At 41.8% G+C, this 20,059-nt stretch overlaps 1 protein-coding gene across 1 annotated transcript in view; it reads left to right on the forward strand.

Moving 5' to 3' along the window:
- Positions 1–8,231: 8,231 nt before the first annotated feature.
- LOC139311654 (zinc finger protein 721-like) overlaps positions 8,232–20,059 on the forward strand; it is a 34,909-nt gene continuing 23,081 nt past the window's right edge. The window contains exons 1-5 of the mRNA XM_070936140.1: positions 8,232–8,727; positions 8,865–8,979; positions 9,092–9,159; positions 9,798–9,927; positions 11,750–13,480. Coding sequence (XP_070792241.1) covers positions 8,314–8,727; positions 8,865–8,979; positions 9,092–9,159; positions 9,798–9,927; positions 11,750–13,480 — 2,458 coding nt within the window. The 5' untranslated portion in view covers positions 8,232–8,313. The remainder of the gene's footprint in view (positions 8,728–8,864; positions 8,980–9,091; positions 9,160–9,797; positions 9,928–11,749; positions 13,481–20,059) is intronic.

Raw genomic sequence — 20,059 nt, forward strand, 5'->3', positions numbered from 1 at the left:
TGCCGCTTCCAGTCGGGGGTTTCTATTTTATCCCCTGAGAGTGTCGGAAGAAAATTCAGGTCCAGTTCCAGGAAGGGAAGAAAATGGAGGCTGCTTAAGAAAGGAGGTTGATTGACGGGCAGAACCAACAACGGCCTGCAGTCAGAACAGAAGAGAGCTGGAAGGGACCTTGGAGGCCATCTAGTCCAACCCCTGCTCAGGCAGGAGATCCATCCTATACCATCTCTGACAAGGGGCTGTTCAGTCTCTTCTGAAAACGCTCCAGTGATGAAGCGCCCACGACTTCTGGTGGCAAGGAGTTCCACCGGTTAATTCTCCTCCCTGTCATGCAGTTTCTCCTTAGTTCCAGGTTGCTTCTCTCCTTGGTTCCTTTCCACCCATTTACCTTCTGGGGCTTTGGGGGATAATTTGGGCCCCTTTCCCTTCTCTGGGGCAGCCCCCCAAACGCTGTTCCGGGACAGCCGGGAAAGGAGCCGGATGAGGGGGAGGATTCTGGTGCCGTTTCTGCAGCGCCTGGAGATCCAGAGGCTCCTTTGGTGGGTCTTTTGTCCTGTTGCAATATTTTCAGGATCAGACTCAATAATAATAATAAGAGTTAAAGGTTTAAATATATTTCTCTTTAATTATAACAGGCATTCTATATTCACTGAATATTCATAGATAGAAGCGAAGAAAATGGTGAAGGTGGCTCCTTATATATACAAAGGGTGGAGCCAAGAGTGGGAGTGGTGAATTATGAATACATTAAGAATCAAAGAATAAGTTAACCCCTGACATCCCATTTATACACTATTTACACATTAGGGAATAAGGCATTTACATCTGACAAATCCCCCTCTAAATGCCGATTCGCTATACAACACCAATTACATTCAGATTCAGGACAATATAAGACATACAATTTAGAAGTTAAATATTTGTGCTGTTTAGAAGGTAAAGGCTTCGTCAATATGTCAGCTAATTGTTCAGAAGTATCACAATGTACTGCTTTGATAAATCCATCTTGAGACAATTGTCTCACATGCTTAAATTTTATATCTATATGCCTGGACCTTTGTCCAATGGCATCGGATCTAGATATTTCAATGGCTGCTTTATTGTCTTCATGCATAACAAAAGGCAAAGCAGGTTTTTTCCAAACATCTGAAATTAAATCATTAAACCATACAAGGTTATTTGCAGCTTTGGATAAACAAACATATTCCGCTTCTGTGGTTGAAGTGGCTACTAGCTCTTGTTTACCAGTGTACCAGTAAACTGGACAGTCATTTAAAAGAAAAATATAACCAGAAGTACTTTTTCTGCATGATATGTCTCCAGCCCAATCCGCATCTGCGTAACATGTAAGCTTTGGTTCTTTATTGTCATTAGGTTCTAATACTAAGCAAAAATCTAATGTACTTTTCAGATATCTTAAAATTCTTTTGACAGCTTCCCAGTGATACATTGTTGGTTTGCTGACGTGTCTTGATAATAAATTGAGTGGTAATGCGATATCTGGCCTAGTCCAATTAGATATATAAAGAAGTGAACCTATTATTGATCTATAAAATGTGTTATCCTTGAATTCAGGAGAAGATTCATCAGTATTTCTAAGGAAATCAGTTTGCATAGGAGTGTCACAGGGTTTGGCATTGTTTAAATTGCATTTGTTTAGAAGTTCAATAATCTTATCCCTCTGAGTAAGTTTGAATCCCCTTCTAGTTTTATTAATTTGTACACCAAGGTATTTGTTTACTTTACCTAGAGATTTCAATGAGAAATGTTCATTTAGCTTATTTACAAAGGTTTCTCTTCTCTCTTTGTGTTTTCCTATATATAAAATATCATCTACATAAATCAATACAAATTCAATGTAATCATCACCCTTTTTGACAAAGAAACAGTTATCAGCGGTGGTAGCGTTGAAATCCATGGTCTTAAGTACTTTTACCAAGCAATCGTACCATCTTTTACCAGATTGCTTTAATCCGTATAAACTCTTGTTCAATAGCCAAATTTCATTTTTATTAGTGTATTGACTGTGAGGTGCTCTTACATATATTTCCTTATCTAGTTTTGCGTGTAGATACGCAGTCTGTATGTCATATTGAAATACATCAAGATTGAGTGCAGATGCTACTACTAGAGCTGTTTTGACACTCTCTGTTCTTACTGTGGGGGAGTACGTGTCAGTATAGTCCTCCGGATATTTTTGTGCATAACCTTGTGCAACTAATCTAGCTTTGTATAAAGTATTGCCTCCTTCTAGGTTCTTAATTTTATAAATCCACCTGGTACCAATAATTGTTTTATCTTTAGGTGCAATTGCAGGTGTAAATACATTTAATCCTTGCAAACTTTCCATCTCCTTTTTCATAGCTAGTTCCCATTTTTCTTTTTCTTCACGAGGGAGTTTTAATACTTCCTCATATGTATTAGGTGTTATTTGTTCACCATCCATATGCATTATGTAATCTCTGTATTTATTTGGTATTTGATTTCTGTTGTTTCTAATGGCTCTTTCAGGTTTGCTATGGTTGTCATGCAAATATCTTGCTTCTTTTTTTGTTAGTGTGTCTGTCTTTATTTTGTGTTGACTATTTGTCCAAGTTTTGGTTTTGTTTTTATATTTGTTGATATTTTGATTTTCTATGGTCCCTTCCTCACGAGATTTTGTATCTTTGCATTTATTTGGAAATATTTCATTAAGATGTAATTTAGACCAGTTGGCCTGTTCATGGAACACAGCTGTTCTGGAAACTATAAATTTGTTATTATTATCAATGAATCTGTACCCTTTGGTGCCAGTTTCATATCCCATAAATCTTAGTCTTCTGGATACGTTTTCTCCCTTTCTTCTCAACTGTTTAGGTATGTGTACGTCTGCAGTGACTCCAAATATGTGCATGTGTGTTAATTTTGGTTTCCTATTATACATCACTTCATATGGTGTCTTATTCACAATACTGGACCAGGTTCTATTTTGAGTGTAATTTGAATAATGTAAGGCTTCTGACCAAAATTGTTTGCTTAAGCCAGCATCCTCTAATGTGCACCTAATCATGGTTTGTAATGTGGAATTTTTTCTCTCTGCAATCCCGTTCTGGAACGCAGAAAATGGACTAGACGTGTAATGTAGCATTCCTCTATCCTTTAACCATTGGGAGAATTCTTTAGACATGAATTCACATCCCCTATCTGTCATAATTTGTTTTATTCTGATATTATGTTGTGTTTCTATGCGTTTGTAAAATTCCTTAAATTTTTGAAAGGTTTCATCCTTGTGTTTTAATGTGTAAACAAAACCATAGCGACTGTAATCGTCTACTATTGTTAGGAAGTAACGTTTTCTATAAGTGATTGATGGAGTTAAAGGGCCAACTAGGTCCATGTGTACTAAGTCAAAAATTTTGTTAGTTGATCTGGTGGATTTTCTTGGCCTGGGACTAGTTTTTAGTTTTGTAGATTTACATACTGAGCATTCCAAATAGTTTTCACAATTTTTTATTTTGACACCTTCTGCGTGTTCAGTCATTTTTTGAACTACAGGAAAACTTGCATGTCCTAACTTCCTATGTAAGATGTGAGCACACTCATCATGAATTGGTTTACCTATTTTTGGTTTCTTTTCATTGTGTGTATCTGCGTGATCATGAGATATTTTACATTCATCATTGTCACTGTTACTAATATTTTCATCATTTGCCTCAATACAATCTTCCATATTTGAATCAATGTTATGTAACCATCTTTCTTTTGTTACCAGATAGGGTAGGCCTCCTTTAATCATCACAGTGCCTATATTTGTTTTATTCTTCTCTAAAGTTGCTTTTCCCTTTGAGAAAACTATATTAATGTCAGAATCTCTACTTAGTTTTATGGCACTTAGTATGTTATGAGGTATTTCTGGTATTAACAATACCCCCTCTATTTTTCCTAGACCAGGCAAGGTCACATTCCCTCTGCCTAATACTTGAACCTTTTCTTGATTAGCTACCTTTATTACAAATTTATCTTCTGTAAATGAAGACAATATATTTTTGTTATTAGTGGTGTGATTAGTTGCCCCAGAATCAATAAGCCAATTATTGTTCTCATTTTGTTGTGTTTTTGTGCTGTCTTGTTTATTTAGTCCATTCAGTGAACCAGATTTTCTCTCTTTTGAATTTTCTCTGCCCCCTCTATTTTCTCTGTAATGTGGTGGGCTTCTATATCTATGTCTATCTATGGAAGACTGTCTATAATTGTATTTATTCCTATATTCTGACCTGTGTCTTTCCTTTGAAATTTTGGGACAATCTCTTCTATTGTGTTCCCTAGACCCACAATTGTGGCATTTAAAAGTTTCATTATATTTTTCTTGGAAAGCTACTTTCCTAAAAGATTTGTGCTCTGTGTGATTGCTATAACGATTTTTTCTTGAATTGTCTTCTGCTATCAATTTGTTTGATAGACTTTCTATGGATAAATATCCTAGATTGATGGTGTCTAAATGTGACATAAAACTATCCCATGATGAATCAAGTGAATTGATAATAACACTTTTCATTGTTTGATCTGAAATCACTTCCCCCCTCAAATGCAGCTCAGCTCTTATTTTGTTTAGAGATATTAAATGCTCACTTATGGAAACCCCTGGTTTTACTCTAGAAGAAAAGAAATCTTTAGACATTCTTGTGGTGGTAGCTACACTATCGCTGTGAAACAAATTAAACATGCATTGAATTATTTCTGAAACAGTTAGATTTGGTTTGATGCTATGATACATTGCAGGAGACACACTAGATATTATTAGGAAAAATGCTCTATGGTGTAAACAATCTATTTTTAAAGTCCAAGGTCTTCTTGGGGGACTAGTGATAAAAAATAGTAAATTTTCTTTCATAAAGACAACCTGGAGCTGTTGATACCATTCTTGCAAATTAATGCCATCAACCCTTAGTTTTGGGAAGTCACTGGGTAAGTTTCCCACATTATTTTGTCCATTACTTACAACCTGAGGTAGTCCGTGGTCTCGCAAGTGTAGGAAATTGCAAAACGGCATGGGGATGCTCGCAACGAGTCTGCGCGGTTCTCTGGCTAGTTCAAGTCTTTCCGGACCATCTGCGTAGTTTCGCACATGCGCGTTGTTCATTTCTTCTTTGGCGTCGTCGTGGAAGGTTCTCTCCATTGCGGCTCGCTCGCTCTGCTCTTCTTCAGACGAGTCGGTCTCTGGTTCGGTCTTAGGAGTTTTGATGGCGGCGATTGCTCTTCTTTTTCTTTTGGGTGCGTTGGCACTTGCTTCGGTCTGTGGTGTAGGACGGAATCGACATGGCTCTCTGGGTTCGGGCGTCGTCGCTCTCGAAGTCAGGATGGGAGCGTGCAGGTCTTGAGGTATCGGCTTGTTCGCTTGCTTCTTCGTTGGCGCTTTGGAAATTTTTAATTTTGGCCCAAATGCAGCAAAAAGCGTCTTCATTGCTGACTTTACTTGAGATTTCGTTGAGTCGTCTTCACTTTCTGATTCTGGCTCTTCCGAAGAGTTTGAATCTTCCTTTTCACTTTCGTTGTCTGATAACGTTTTTCGCGCCAGAAATTTTGAACTGAGCATTTTGATTGGCTCTGCTTCGCTCACTTTGGAGGCTTGTTGAAACCAAGATGGCTGCCATTCAAAATTTCGCGCGGGATTACATTTTTTCTTTTTCATAATGACTTTCTCTGTAGTCATATCACTCACAATTTTTTGGTCTTTGGGTTTCTCTTTAGCGATGTTTTTCTCTCTCGCTGCTCCGCTGTTCTTCAGCATTTCTTGGAGGTTCGCGATGAGGCTTTCATCATTCTTCTGGCTTTTTAATAGTTTTAATATCTCTGACCTGAGTTCGTTATTTTCTATTTCGATTTCCTCCTGGTCATCATTTTCATTTATTAATTCTTCTTCTTCAGTGGTGTATTCTTCGGATTCTCTCGAAATCGCGTTTGTGGATTCGTTGATTATTTCTTGTTCAGTTTCTATTTCTTTGCTGTAGGCCCTGGTGTTGGGCCTATCTTTCTTAGACATGTTTAAGTATTTATTGAGTCAATTAACCATCCTCTGCTACCAGCTTGTTGCAATATTTTCAGGATCAGACTCAATAATAATAATAAGAGTTAAAGGTTTAAATATATTTCTCTTTAATTATAACAGGCATTCTATATTCACTGAATATTCACAGATAGAAGCGAAGAAAATGGTGAAGGTGGCTCCTTATATATACAAAGGGTGGAGCCAAGAGTGGGAGTGGTGAATTATGAATACATTAAGAATCAAAGAATAAGTTAACCCCTGACATCCCATTTATACACTATTTACACATTAGGGAATAAGGCATTTACATCTGACATGTCCTCTGAGGCGGTGAGGGCTGAAGCACCGGCCGCCTTGGACCCCGATCCCGTCAGAGAAGCGCCCTGATTTCCCTCCCCGGATCCCCGGCCCTCCTTTCCCCTCCGGCCAGCCTTCCTCTCGGGGACGCCGCCTCCCGGGTCTCCGCCTCCTGCAACCGCCGCCGCCATTCGGGCTTCCGAGGCACAAATAAGAGTTTCTTCAATCTGATCCAGGGGGATCCTGACCCTCAGAAAGAAGGAAGGAAGGAACGAAGGAAGGAAGAGAAAGAAAGAAAGAAGAGAAAGAAGGAAGAAAGAAAGAAAGAAAGAAAGAAAGAAAGAAAGAAAGAAAGAAAGAAAGAAAGAAAGAAAGAAAGAAAGAAAGAAAGAAAGAAAGAAAGAAAGAGGGTTCCTACACATTTGGGGTCGAGGAGGGAATCCTGAATGGGCCGGATGGCCCAGACGTTTCGAGAAAGAGACGCGGATTTCAAGGAGGGAAATCGCCTCTTTCTCGGACTTTTGAGTTGGGAGGGGCCAGAAGGAGCTGAAGCACCAATGGGAAGTCTCTCTGCTTAGCCGTCATCAGTCTCCGGGCAGACTCCTTTCTGACGTCACCTGAAGGAGGTGGGAGAGTTCGGCGCAGAGAGCGAAACTGAAAGTGGGAGGGGGATCCCTTCCAGCTCTCTTCTCTTCTGACTGCAGGCCGTTGTTGGTTCTGCTCGTCAATCAGCCTTTCTTAAGCAGCCTCCATTTTCTTCCCTTCCTGGAACTGGATCTGATTTTTCTTCCGACACTCTCAGGGGATAAAAAAGAAACCCCCAACTGGAAGCGGCAACCGAAGAGGTTTAACGTGGAGGAAATAGGCAGCTTCTGTCCAAAGGAAGAGGAAGACACGGACACAAACTTTTACTTTTACTTCCCTATAAAGGTATTTAAAGATTCGCAGCAGAGAAGACAGTTGGGAAGATCCTGAGGTAAATCTCAAACGGCGCCCAGAAGGAAAAGGCGGGAAAATGGGAAACGCCCCCTTTCCACCCGCAGCAACCAATCAGAGCGCAGATCCCCTCAGGCGAGAACCATGGACAGGAGCCTTTCTTCCTCCTACTCCCAAACCCATCCTCCCCGCCCTCTCCCTTCCCCCTCCCATGCGCTCTTTTTTCCTGCGCTTTCTACCATCCTGGTACTTCGCGCCAAATCCACCAGGGGGCGCCCTCCGCCAAGGGAAGGGAATCCCAGGCGCTTCCCCATTGGGCCACTGGAGTGCAAACGTCACGGCTGGCTTTGTGCAGGAAGCTGGGAAGGAAGTGACATCAAAAACGCTTGCCTCTCTAGGACTTTGCACTCGCTCGCCTTAACCCCTGGTGCTCCATAGAAGGCGGAGATGCTGCGGGAGAGTCTGGCGGGGGGGACACACCCCGGGTGAGCGGAGAGGTCTCTTCCTGGGTCCCATGCTCCCCAGCCGCCCTCTCCCTGCAGGGGGAAGCGGGGATGCCGGGAAGGCGGTGGGGATCCAGGGAAGAGCCGAGTGGGGGGAGGGAGGCCCAGCAGGAGAGGAGAGAAGCCGGGCGAGGAGGAGGCAGGATTCGCATCAGGCTCCCCGAGGGCCCCATCCTGTCCCCGGAAGGGAGAGAAGCAGGGCGACCTCTCCAGCTGCCTTCTTCCCGGCCCTGATCGGGGGGGGGGGGAACCTAGGCCCTCCGCTGGGATGAGCCGCTTGGGGCTCCGGGCAATTTGGGTGAAGGTCGCTCAGTGGCTGAATTCCACTTTCTAATTCTTGGCGTTTCTTTTTCTTCCCATCTCAGATACAAAAACTGGAAGCCATTTGTGGTCTTTGCAAGGCAAACTTTTCTCTTGGGGGAAAAGAAAAAGAGCGGAATCCCTTGCAGGGATCAGTCCTGCAGCCCCAGAAATGGTCCCGTGAAGGAAAAGGCATCTGGAGACCCACCAGAGTCCTTGGAGCCATTTGGAGTTGCTCTGCAGGACAGAGAAAGGATGGAGACACAACCTTTTGGAAAGGAGGGATCCGGAAAAGGCCCTTCAGCTGCTCAGCCTGGGAAGGGGGCGAAGCTCTGGACAAGAACCGGGCAGAAGATCCTGGAGGAGGAAACCATCCTCCCTTCACAAGTTCATCCCTGGAATTTCATCCAATACCTGGAGGCTGAGGGTCCCCGAGGACTTTGCAGCCGACTCCATGGATTTTGCAGGCGATGGCTGATACCGGAAAAGGTCACCAAAGCCCAGATGCTGGACCTGGTGGTTCTGCAGCAGCTCCTGGCTTTTCTGCCCCCAGAGATGGAGGGCTGGGTGCGGGAGTGTGGAGCAGAGACCAGCTCCCAGGCGGTGGCTCTGGCGGAAGGCCTCCTCCTCAGCCAGGCGGAGGAGCAGAAGGAGCAAGTCCTGTTGCAGGTGAGAAACTTTAGGTAGTTCAGAAGGGAATAGAGAATCTGTTTGAATACTTCACCCTCCTTCCCAAACTAAGAATCCACTTTGTGTTGTGTGATGCACATTAATTCTGCTTCTTTTTTCCTTCCTCCTGTTTGAAGGGCTGCACTGTGGAGATCAGAAAGCCTGAGGGAAAGAAGAACCCATCAAATCCCCCTCAGGAGCTATTTTTCAGGAGGATCCCTTGGGAAGATCTAAGTCAGGACATCTCAGGAGGTAATGGAAGATCCTCCGATTTCCTATCTGTCTTACCTTCACTCTCCTCATCTATGTAATATCTCCTCCTATTTTGTTAATTATGCATTTTGTAATAATTTATTCCTTACAGAGAAAAAAAGAATGAAGCTTTCTGGTTTTTATGACGGGGATCAAACAGCAGTTGAACCTCCAAATCAAGTAAGAAAGGGAAAAGTTATTAGATTTCTATTCTCCCCCATAAAGAATTGAAGCGGATGTGCAGAGGGTTCCCTCCTTCTATTCCCCCCCCCCACTCCCTTGTTTGGCCTGGATTATTTTTGTGTTCTTCCACAACATGGAGACCAGAATAGCAGGTTCAAGTTCCTGTCAGCCAGTATAGCTTCCTCCGGTCTTATCAAGGCATTATAAAGTCCTACCAGCACATGTTATCTTGATTCTGTCCCTCTTAATGCAGCCTATGATTCTGTTGGGGGTTTTAATGGCAACTGTAGCATAGTGCTGACCCATGTTTAAGTGGTTGTCCACTAGGACTCCAAGATCCATGTTGCCCTTACTACTGTTGAGCCAGGTATCGCCTATTCTATGCCAGTGCATCTGGTTTTTCTTTCCTAAATGTAGAACCTTACGTTTCTCACAATTGATTTCATTTTGTTAGAAGGTGCCAATTTGTCAATCCTTCTATATCTCGAGCCTATCTTGTGGAGTGTTGCTATTCCTGTCAATTTGGTCCTGTCTGCAAATTTGATGAGTTCCCCTTCTATCCTCTTGTCTAAATCATTGATGAAGATGAACAGATCTTGTGAATCCTCCTGTTCTGTTCTTTTTTCTGTGTTCAGGAGAGTCTTGTGTCCTTCGAGGAGGTGGCTGTGTCTTTCTCTGAGGAGGAATGGTCTCAGCTGGATCCTGAACAGAAATCCCTGCATTCGGAAGTCATGCTTGAAAACCATAGGAATGTGGCCTCTCTGGGTAAGAGTTCTCTAGTCCCCAGTCAGAGAGTTCAAGAAGACATATGAGTCTAGTAAAACTCTAGTATTAAAAAAAACTATCCTTTTTTAATACATCTCCTGGGAGGGAGAAGGAAAGGATCTTCTCGTCCTCCAAGGAAGGAAAGAGTCAATGTCTCTTTGCTTAGATGCTTTCTGTACCATTTCTTATCTCTATTTTTCCATTTCTATTTCAGTTTATTGCCCTCCCCCAAGTACTTAAGACTCAGTCCCAAAATTAGAAGTGTTGCAGCACCACGGCTGTCATTCACATTTACGAATGACAGCAGAGGCACTGCAACATTCGTCCTACTTATTCCCCCACTCCACCCCCCCAGGACTCACCATATTTTTCAGAATATAATTTAATTTAATTTAATTTCCAATTTATATACCACCCTTCTCCCTGAGGACTCAGGGTGGTGTACAGCCAAGATAAAAAACATAGAATACAAATATTAAAACATTTAAAAATATATATAAATTTTGGCCCGAAAGTTAAGAATCACAGACTAATTAAAAGAATTTAAAAATTTTAAAATAAGGCCTCTTAAAAATAAGGCACACTTCCCCCCCCCCACAAATAAAAGTGGGTGGAAATGTCTGTGCACTTTATAGAGCGAATACGGGCCTGTGTTTGGCCTCCCAAATCCTCTGTGCATCCGGTTTTGCCTTCCCTGGAGTCCAGAAACACCCTGCAGGCTAAAAACGGCCCCGCTTTTGGCCTCTGGAGACCTCCTTGGGTCCCGTTTTTGCCCTCCCTGGCATCGGGGAGGCTGAAAACGGGATGCGCAGAGGGTTTGGGAGGCAGAGTGCTTCCAGACGCCAGAGAGGGCAAAATTGGGACGCATGGAGGATTTGGCTTGCAGAGCGCTTCTGGACACCGGAGAGAGCAAAAACTTTTTTTTTCTTGTTTTCCTTCTCTAACCTTTGGTGTATCTTACTGTCCGAAAAATACGATACCTTGCAACAATGTGGCGAGCTGTCAGTTCCTTTGCCTACCTTGGTGCATTTGTAGAAGAAGAGGCCTAAAGTAGTGAGAGATACGCAAGATCAGCAGTGGGAAATCTAGCATTATTGAGCTCACGTTATCTCGCACTACAGTGCTTTAGGCCTCTGTTCAATGCGAACCAAGGCCTACATGAGGTCCAGAGCAAAATGCTTTGCAAAGAGAGGGAAGGCCTCTCTAGTTTTCAGGGACTTTTGCCCTGGATCTCATGCAGTCCTCAGCCAAACTTCAAAAGAAATACAATCATTTGTTAGGAGCACCATTTCGGCAATATTTGGATGCAGTTAGAACCAATCTCACGTAGATTTACGTTCCCCTATGACCCTGTCTCTACCCTCCTCCCTGGCCATGTCATAAATCACATTCTCCAGTTAACCACTTTGGCTGGCTGTGAAACTCAAAACACTCCTACTGATTAAAACTATTAAAACATTGAAATTTTGAACTTTGTGGTCCCTAAGGTCCAAAAGATTGGGGACCCCTGGACTAGAAGACTTCAAAGGTCCCTTCCAACTCTGTTATTCTATTCTATTCCTTAACTCAAAACTGACTGAGTGAGATTTGCATATATATACCATAGATAATTGTAAAGAAAGAGATGTTTTCTAGATATTTCCAAAACTTTCATGACTCATGAATATAGAAATCATCATATCTATATCAGACCACTATAAGCATGCAAACATACAACCAAATGGAATTTTGGAGAAATTCAGAAGGAATTTCACTTGATTTTCTACACTTTGGTCGTTTTCTCTAACTTTGTTATCATTTTCATTTCCCTTTTGCTTTGAAGGTAATAATGGGCAGGAGAATCAAGATTCCTGTGAACTGTTGCAAGTGATCATTGCTAAAGATGGAACAGAGGAGTTTGGAATTCAAATGGAATTCGAAAGCCATGAGAGAAGCCAGTCAAAGAATTGGAATCACAAAAGCTCATCTTCCACTGATGCTCCGAAGCAAGACTTTCTTGCCCAACAAGAGAAAATAAGGAAAAAATATACTGGAAAAAGTGTGAAGCTAATAAAAGCTAAAGTACAAATAAATGAACAGGACTTAGCCCAAAACAAAGGAGAAGATGCTATAAGAAGACACAACGGACAAAATTACAATGGGACATTCATTCTTTCTCTTGGAAATAAGTGCCTTACATCTCAAAAAGTGATTGACACAAAAGAGAGACATTTATGTTTGGAATGTGGAAAATGTTTTAGAACAAGCAGGCAACTTACTATCCATAAAAGGATCCACACAGGGGAGAAACCATATAAATGCATGGAATGTGGAAAGACCTTTGCTCATAGATGTAACCTTATTTCCCATAAAAGAATCCACACAGGGGAGAAGCCATATAAATGCATGGAGTGTGGAAGGACCTTTGCTCATAGCAGTACACTTACTATCCATAAAAGGATCCACACAGGGGAGAAACCATATAAATGCATAGACTGTGGAAAGACCTTTGCTCGAAGCTGTAGACTTAATTTCCATGAAAGGATCCACTCAGGGGAGAAGCCATATAAATGCACAGAGTGTGGAAAGACCTTTGCTCTAAGAGTTACTCTTATTTCCCATAAGATGTTCCACAAAGGGGAGAAGCCGTATAAATGCATGGAGTGTGGAAAGACGTTTACTCAGAGCACTGGACTTAGAAGACACAAAAAGATCCACACAGGAGAAAAGCCATATAAATGCATGGAATGTGGAAAATGTTTTAGAACAAGCAGGCAACTTACTATCCATAAAAGGATCCACACAGGAGAGAAACCATTTAAATGCATGGAATGTGGAAAGACCTTTGCTCAAAGAGGTCATCTTATTTCCCATAAGATGATCCACACAGGGGAGAAACCTTATAAATGCATGGAGTGTGGAAAGACCTTTGCTCAAAGAGGTAATCTTATTTCCCATAAGATGATCCACTCACGGGAGAAGCCATATAAATGCATGGAGTGTGGAAAGACCTTTGCTGAAAAACGTAATCTTATTTTCCATAAGATGATCCACAAAGGGGAGAAGCCGTATAAATGCATGGAGTGTGGAAAGACGTTTACTCAGAGTACTGGACTTACAAGACACAAAAAGATCCACACAGGAGAGAAACCATATAAATGCATGGAGTGTGGAAAGACTTTTGCTTATAGTAGTGGCCTTAGAAGACACAAAAACATCCACACAGGAGAGAAACCATTTAAATGCATGGAATGTGGAAAGACCTTTGCTCAAAGAGGTAATCTTACTTCCCATAAGAAAATCCACACAGGAGAGAAGCCATTTAAATGCATGGAATGTGGAAAGACCTTTGCTCAAAGAGGTAATCTTACTTCCCATAAGAAAATCCACACAGGAGAGAAGCCATTTAAATGCATGGAATGTGGAAAGACCTTTGCTCAAAGAGGTAATCTTACTTCCCATAAGAAAATCCACACAGGGGAGAAGCCATATAAATGCATGGATTGTGGAAAGAGCTTTGCTCAGAATGGTCATCTTACTTCTCATAAAAGGATTCACGCTCGGGAGAAACTACATAGCAATAGCAATTCCACTTAGACTTATATACCAGTCCACAATGCTTTATCACACTCTCTGAGCAGTTTACAAAGTCAGCATATTGTCCCCAGCAATCCAGATCCTCATTTTACCCCCTTCAGAAGGATGAAACCATGAGCTGGTCAGGATCAGACTCCTGGCTGTGGGCAATTAGCCTGTAGTACTGCATTCTAACCACTGACCTACCCTGTCTCTGTAGATTTTTGTGTGTATGCATATTGTGCCTTTCTGATCCAAATGAGACAAGGTTGAAGCCAACAAAATGAAACTTAATGTGGAGAAAAGTAAGATTTTACACCTGGGCAGGAAAAACAGATTACATGAAACCTAGCTCAAAAACAGTAATTGGGAGAGGGACCTTGGGAGTCCCAATCGATGATCACTTACACCAAAAAACTAATATAATCCTTGATTGTATAAACAGAAGCATAGAATCAAAATCACGTATTCTGTTCCTCTTATATTCTAACTTCTCTATTTCAATTTTTATGTATCTATAACAAATTCTTCTCATATTCATATTCATTCTTATTCCTCTATAAAAATCTCCTTTTTATTATTACTATCCATCTGTACATTGCTTTTTCATTTTTAATCAAATTGTTTTTATCTTCTTTTTTCCAGCCATGTGTATCTTATTCCTCATTTCCTTGTCTGTTAGCGTATATTTCATTTCAATTTCAATGTTCTCAATTAAATTCTCCATATATCAATTTAGTTATTTTTCTTACTTTTATTTCAAGGAAATCAAATCAATTTTCTTCTTTTGTTCCTGCGCCATTTGACTTCTTTTGTTCCTGCGCCAATTAGTCCAATTATAGGAGTTCCATTATATTTTCCCTTTCTTTTCACCAAAGTCAGCCGCCTGTAGACAAAGAAAAAACAGCTCCACCGCCAAAATCCCAAGATTGTAATCTGTAATATTCACAATGTTCCCAAGCAAAGAGCAAGTTACAATGTTTCTTTTGAACCAGAAGGTGTCTCTCTACAATCCACAATTTCCATTAGTCATGCAAATTGCCATTTTATTTCAATTATATAACGTTCCTGCTTGATTCTCTCCTGTGTTTTAAAAATAATATTTTTCCCTTCTTTTCTTTAAGAATCCAATTCAAATTTAAAGCTTGATCAATTTTGAACCAGGTCTCAATGTTTATTTTTCCAATTTGGTATATTCAAACATCAATTTTCAGTTGGGTCTTTTTCTTTTCTTTTAAAAATTTCATCCTAAAATCTTCTATGCCCCATAGTTCCTCAGCCCCTGTTTTAAGGCTAGGGGTCTTACAAATAAAAAGCCATTACTCCAAACATTGTTTCTAGCCTGGGTTGGTTGTCACTCATCCGGTTTCAAAGAGCATCGTTCCTTTCCACTTTCCTTCTGCACATCACTTAGTCCGGTTTGTCCCAGCTTCGTAGCAGCCGCCATGGCTGCCGCCCCCCACTGCTGACTTACAGAGAGTTCCCTCCGACCTCTGAGGAACTTGCCTGTTCCTCTTGGTCGTCCAATGTGCCTCTTTACCCCATCTCTGCAGGACAGTTCTGGTCCGGAGACCCATCAGCGGCGGTTCAGCAGTTGGGGGTTTCGCTGGGCTCCTCAGAGCCCGCTATTTCCCTGGCTGTATCACCACGATGCCAAACGACATTTATTTATTATATCAATTTATTTTCCAAAACACCAGAGGGCAGGACAAGAAACAATGCCTGTAAAATAATCAAGGAGAGAAGCAATCTTGAATTAATGAGAATCTTCCTTACAGTAAAGACAATTAACCAATGGAACAGCTTTGCTTCAGACATTGTGGTTGCTTCATCTCTGGACATTTTTAAGAAGAGACACTTGTCTGAAATAGATCCTATAGGAATATCAATAGATCCTGAAATGGTATAGGATCTCCTTGAGCCGAAAGTGCGGATAGGGGCACCAGCCGCCAAAGACTTGTACTGGGCTTAGGACTTCAGGTACCAGGACTCTGTCATTTTGTGGATGGACAGAAGGAGAAAGTTGTGTCTCGGGGGGGTCTTTAAAAAGAAAAAAAAATCTTTCAATTCACTAGTGGATCCAGAAGTGAATTAAAATCTCTCTCCATCAACTCCCATCTCATCAAATTGGAACCCCAAAATGTTATCAGTACATTTTTGTCTAAAATTATGTTAATTTTGGGTTGGGCCACAAAAATGATTCATGTCATCTGATAGTCTGTTTACCTACTAAAAGTAATCTATATGAGTTTTCCAATAAAAATGCCAAATTAAAACTTTTCAATTTCCACTTATTTAAAATTGCTCCATCCATTTTCCCTCAACAGTGAGAAACGTTGTTAGCAAAGTACTCGGAGCTGGAATGGACGTTTTAAGGACCCTCTTGGGGAAGGCTCACTCACACACACACACACCCATTAATCCATTTAAGAATTGTGCCAGTTAGAGCATTTGGTGAAGGAGGAGATCGAGAGGGATCCCGTCCAAGGCTCTGCGGTAATCCTGGGATCTGCCTGATCTCGTCAGCCTCCAATTGCCCCCACTTTCCCTTCTACACTCCCTGCCGCCCCTATCCCGGGCAAGTTGTATCTAGGACTGGAACCCCTCCCCACCTTCCCTGGAAATCGCCGGTTCCTTCAGCAGGAAGTAGGCCAGACAGTTGCAGGCGTAGCTTGATCTGGGCGGGTGTCTCCCTCTGATTCCCCCAAATGTTCCCCCTCAGCAAGGATCTTGACATACAGTCAGGTCCAGAAATATTGGGACATCGACACAATTCTAGCATCTTTGGCTCTATACACCACCACAATGGAGTTGGAATGAAACAAACACAATGTGCGTTAACTGCAGACCGTCAGCTTTAATTTGAGGGTATGTACATCCAACTCAGGTGAACGGTGTAGGACTTACAGCAGTTTGCATATGTGCCTCCCACTTGTTAAGGGACCAAAAGTAATGGGACAGAATAATAATCATAAATCAAACTTTCCCTTCTTAATACTTGGTTGCAAATCCTTTGCAGTCAATCACAGCCTGAAGTCTGGAACACATAGACATCACCAGACGCTGGGTTTCATCCCTGGTGATGCTCTGCCAGGCCTCTACTGCAACTGTCTTCAGTTCCTGCTTGTTCTTGGGGCATTTTCCCTTCAGTTTTGTCTTCAGCAAGTGAAATGCATGCTCAATGGGATTCAGGTCAGGTGATTGACTTGGCCATTGCATAACATTCCACTTCTGTCCCTTCAAAACCTCTTTGGTTGCTTTTGCAGTATGCTTTGGGTCATTGTCCATCTGCAGCATTTGGCTGAATGTGAGCAGATAATATTGCCCGAAACATTTCAGAATTCGTCCTGCTGCTTTTGTCAGCAGTCACATCATCAATAAATACAAGAGAACCAGTTCCATTGGCAGCCATACATGCCCACGCCATGACACTACCACCACCATGCTTCACTGATGAGGTGGTATGCTTAGGATCATGAGCAGTTCCTTTCCTTCTCCATACTCTTCCCATCACTCTGGTACAAGTTGATCTTGATCTCATCTGTTCATAGGATCTTGTTCCAGAACTGTGAAGGCTTTGTTAGATGTTGTTTGGCAAATTCTAATCTGGCCTTCCTGTTTTTGAAGCTCACCAATGGTTTACATCTTGTGGTGAACCCTGTGTATTCACTCTGGTGAAGTCTTCTCTTGATTGTTGAATTTGACACACATACACCTACCTCCTGGAGAGTGTTCTTGATCTGGCCGACTGTTGTGAAGGGTGTTTTCTTCACCAGGGAAAGAATTCTTCGGTCATCCACCACACTTGTTTTCCATGGTCTCCCAGGTCTTTTGGTGTTGCTGAGCTCACCGGTGCATTCCTTCTTTTTGAGAATGTTTCAAACAGTTGTTTTGGCCATGCCTAATGTTCTTGCTATCTCTCTGATGGGTTTGTTTTGTTTCTTCAGCCTAATGATGTCTTGCTTCACTGATAGTGACAGCTCTTTGGATCTCATCTTGAGAATTGACAGCAACAGATTCCAAATGCAAATAGCACACTTGAAATGAACTCTGGGCCTTTTATCTGCACATTGTAATTGGGGTAATGAGGGAATATCACACACCTGGCCATGGAACAGCTGAGAAGCCAATTGTCCCATTACTTTTGGTCCCTTAACAAGTGGGAGGCACATATACAAACTGCTGTAAGTCCTACACTGTTCACCTGAGTTGGATGTACATACCCTCAAATTAAAGCTGACAGTCTGCAGTTAACGCACATTGTGTTTGTTTCATTCCAACTCCATTGTGGTGGTGTATAGAGCCAAAGATGTTAGAATTGTGTCGATGTCCCAATATTTCTGGACCTGACTGTAGCCCTGTCAAAGCCTTGGTACATCCTGGAATCAGAGGGTGGCCAGGGCTCTGGACAGGGTCAGTTCCATGTGGCATCTGAAGTAGCCAACTTGGACTTCTCTTCTGGGTCCTGTTGTGTCTCTTCCGTCCCTCCTTTTCCTCCTTTGAGGGGGGGGCACAAAAACGCCCCAGCAGGATCCAAAGTTCCTGGCCGAAAAGAGGTCTGCTGGACCAGTTGAACTTCTGCCTGCCTTATAAGGTTGAAAATTAAATTACAGTGTAAACATTTGAAAATTGTACCATAACGACAATTAAACATGAAAATGGAGGAAAATATTCCTTCCCCCCTCCTGTCCAGAATCTGGGATCCTTTTGATCTCTCATAAATCCACTCAAATAGGATTTCTCAATGATTTATTTGTCAAGTGTTTGAAACTCTCTCTGTCTCTGTCTCCCCGCTCCCCTCACACACACACAGATCCTGGGTGGTGTACAGATAAAATATCAAACCACAAAAACAGTCTATACAATTTAAGATTTAAAAAGCGATGATTACAGTTGAGTGATAAAAACTTAATGAAAGCATGGGGGCTTTCAGGGCACTGACCATCCCCATGGCTGCCTCCTCCTCTGTGCCCCGCAAGCAAGGCCCCCGAGCCCCATTTGGACCCCTTTCCTGAAGGCCAGGAGGGGCTGCTCCTTCTACCTCTGGTGCCTTTGGGATTTCAGGATAAAAAACAAACTTCCAAAGGTCTGGAAAGGGGCATCCATGAAGGCTCTTTGCCTGCTGTGCCCTTTCTATCCAGCCTTTAGTTCTTCTTGTTTATTCAGAGTCATCTGTAGCTTTAAATCCAACAAACAAATAAAAGAAGGCAGATGGAATTTATAATCACAATTCAGTGCTTAAACCAATATGTAAACCCCCCCCCATCAGGCGGAATCCTGGTCTGGCGTTTCCTCTGCCTTGAGCAGAAGCTGATTCAGAGGCTGAGAAATTTAGTTCAGCCAATTTTGGGGGTCTGGGAGAAAAGCCCCCCTTGAAGACCCCTTTTTGGTCACAGACTCAGCTTCACCTGCAGCCAAATCGCTTCTGTCTTCGTACCTGGGGAGGTTCTTGATTTTGGGGGGAAGAGTCCAAAAACACCCACAAACATTAATAGTGAATTTTGAGTCATAAGAAACACACTTCAGCCCAGAAGCCAGGAATTGTTTAATTCTCTTTTCTGATTCCTTGCAAATTGCCTAGATTTGTGTCTGTAATTTTATTTCTTTGTCTAATATTAAACATTCATTTCTATCAACTGACAGGGTTTCAGAGGCCAAGCACTGTTCAAATCTAGGATTTCAGCTGCACCTTTTGCAATTCGGCCTTTTCAGGGAAGTTTTACTCCTTTGATGGAAACTGAAAAATCTTTCAAGCATCCTCACTTAAGAATTGTTTAAGTCAGAGGTTCCCATTGGGAGCCCAGGAGGTTCTCCAGAAATAATGTGTTGCCACAGAATGAGATAAGATGTTTCTTCCAGAAGAGTAAAAAACAGCCACATCCTAAGAGAGAAAGTCTTGCAATTCACAGCTAGAAATGCACAACTTTGGGTTACTTGTGCAACTTTGGCAAATAAATTCAATAATTTTTTTTGGGGGGGGGGATTTATATACCGCCCTACTCCCGGAGGACTCAGGGCAGTGAACAGCCAAAAGATAAAACATACACAATACAAAATTTTAAAAACCATATAAAAACACATTAAATAATTTGGCCCATACAGATTAAAACACCCCTATTGTTTTAAAACAAATTTAAAATTAACAATTAAGAGGAAGTTAGGCCAGGCCAGCCTGTTTGACCACCAAAGCACAGGCAGTACTGCAGCAGCAACAAGTAGAACAAACACCCGAGAATTTGTGTGCTGCCATTTTTGCATTATAACTGCCAATTCCTTAGTCATAATTTGTTTCTGTTTGATTGTTAATAATTGTACTTTGGCAACAGCTGTCATCTCACCTAAACAACACATGAAACAAAACTTATGGGTGCAGCTTGCAAGCATCACAAAAATGGATGCCTTTTGTTTGTCTGAAGTTTATGATATGGAAAATTTGCTTTCTACATGTTTAATCCCTGTATGTACCCCTGCTGTAGTAATTCAAAACTTTACTAATTTGAGTATTTGTTCAAAGGGAACTTTGATTAGAAGAATATAGCTCGTTGGGGGAAAGCTGTAGATTATTCACCCTTTAATG

The sequence above is a fragment of the Pituophis catenifer genome, unplaced genomic scaffold (genome assembly GCF_029215685.1).
Source record: "Pituophis catenifer annectens isolate HBS135680 unplaced genomic scaffold, rPitCat1.0.hap2 SCAF_2, whole genome shotgun sequence".
Classification (NCBI taxonomy): domain Eukaryota; kingdom Metazoa; phylum Chordata; class Lepidosauria; order Squamata; family Colubridae; genus Pituophis; species Pituophis catenifer.